Source organism: Magnolia sinica, chromosome 16, assembly GCF_029962835.1.
Source record: "Magnolia sinica isolate HGM2019 chromosome 16, MsV1, whole genome shotgun sequence".
NCBI lineage: Eukaryota > Viridiplantae > Streptophyta > Magnoliopsida > Magnoliales > Magnoliaceae > Magnolia > Magnolia sinica.
Genome location: NC_080588.1, coordinates 7,234,381 through 7,235,374, shown reverse-complemented (window position 1 = coordinate 7,235,374; position 994 = coordinate 7,234,381). Strand labels below are relative to the sequence as shown.

Here is a 994-nt window from a genome sequence, read left to right as displayed (position 1 = left end):
CAGCGGGACAAACTAGAAAATCAGCGAGGCAAGCATGAAAATGCACGGGGCAAGCATGAAAATGAGCGAGTCAAGCATGAGAATGAGCCGGCCAATCTTAAGCACTGAGTCACAGCAACAGCATACTTGATTGATAAGCATAGCGAGGCAAACGAAAAATATAGTGGGACAAAGTATAAAGTTCATTTCATCATCCACCAAAATTACAAAGTATGCTATACATCAAAACTTACAATTCCGACGAATATGCCAAATTTTTTCAAATGTTGCTATCCACCAAAATTACAAAGAATGTTATACATCAAAACTTACAATGTATGCTATACATCATAACTTACAATGTACATTCAATGATGTATATAGTACAATGTATACAACATATTTCCAAAATTCATCCCATGCCCTAAACAAATATCATCTACAAACTAGAGACAAGCAATCATATGCTATTGACTTCCTCCAAACGGCGGTGAATTTTTGCATGTCTATTCCCGCCAAGGTGAGACCGCTACACAAAATGTCGATGTATTTCATTACGAATATACCACAGTCATAACCATTGTCCTGCTTCGGCGCACATTCATCGACTCTGACGGTCCACTTCTTCCCTTCAAGCGCAGTGCTGTCTCCAGTAGCATGGAAGAGGATGGGGAGTGCATCAGTCATCATCTTCATCTTTTGCTTGTACTTCGGCAATAAACGGGTGCACAAGCTATCCACAATAACAATTTCTCTTGCTCTAGGATAGATGACTAGCAGAAACCAATGTGAATTTTCGTGATTTATGGGCGCATAGACCTGTTCGTGATTCACAGAATAATATATTAGTCAAACATGATAGAAGACATAACAGTAAGAGATGATGTTCTGCGACAAGTGCATTACCCGTTCATAACACCAAATTGCTTTGGCGTATGGTCTATCTCGCTCCTTGGCAATTGCATAGGCCGTACCCATATGACCTAATAGCTCGGCCTGTTCTGACGCTGATTTG

At 40.2% G+C, this 994-nt stretch overlaps 1 protein-coding gene across 1 annotated transcript; it reads right to left on the bottom strand.

Moving 5' to 3' along the window:
• Window positions 1-401: 401 nt before the first annotated feature.
• On the bottom strand, window positions 402-994 carry LOC131228586 (putative ubiquitin-like-specific protease 1B). The gene is made up of 2 exons (XM_058224342.1): window positions 886-994; window positions 402-798 (listed from the first exon to the last, which is right to left on the bottom strand). The coding sequence occupies exons 1-2, from the start codon at window positions 955-957 to the stop codon at window positions 415-417; spliced, it is 456 nt and encodes a 151-aa protein (XP_058080325.1). The 5' UTR covers window positions 958-994; the 3' UTR covers window positions 402-414.

Excerpts from the sequence above, each read along its gene's own strand:
- LOC131228586 (XM_058224342.1), bottom strand. The coding sequence starts at position 957 with ATGGGTACGGCCTATGCAATTGCCAAGGAGCGAGATAGACCATACGCC. Across the intron at positions 799-885 it reads CAATTTGGTGTTATGAACGG|GTCTATGCGCCCATAAATCA; the intron begins GTAATGCACTTG and ends AATCACGAACAG.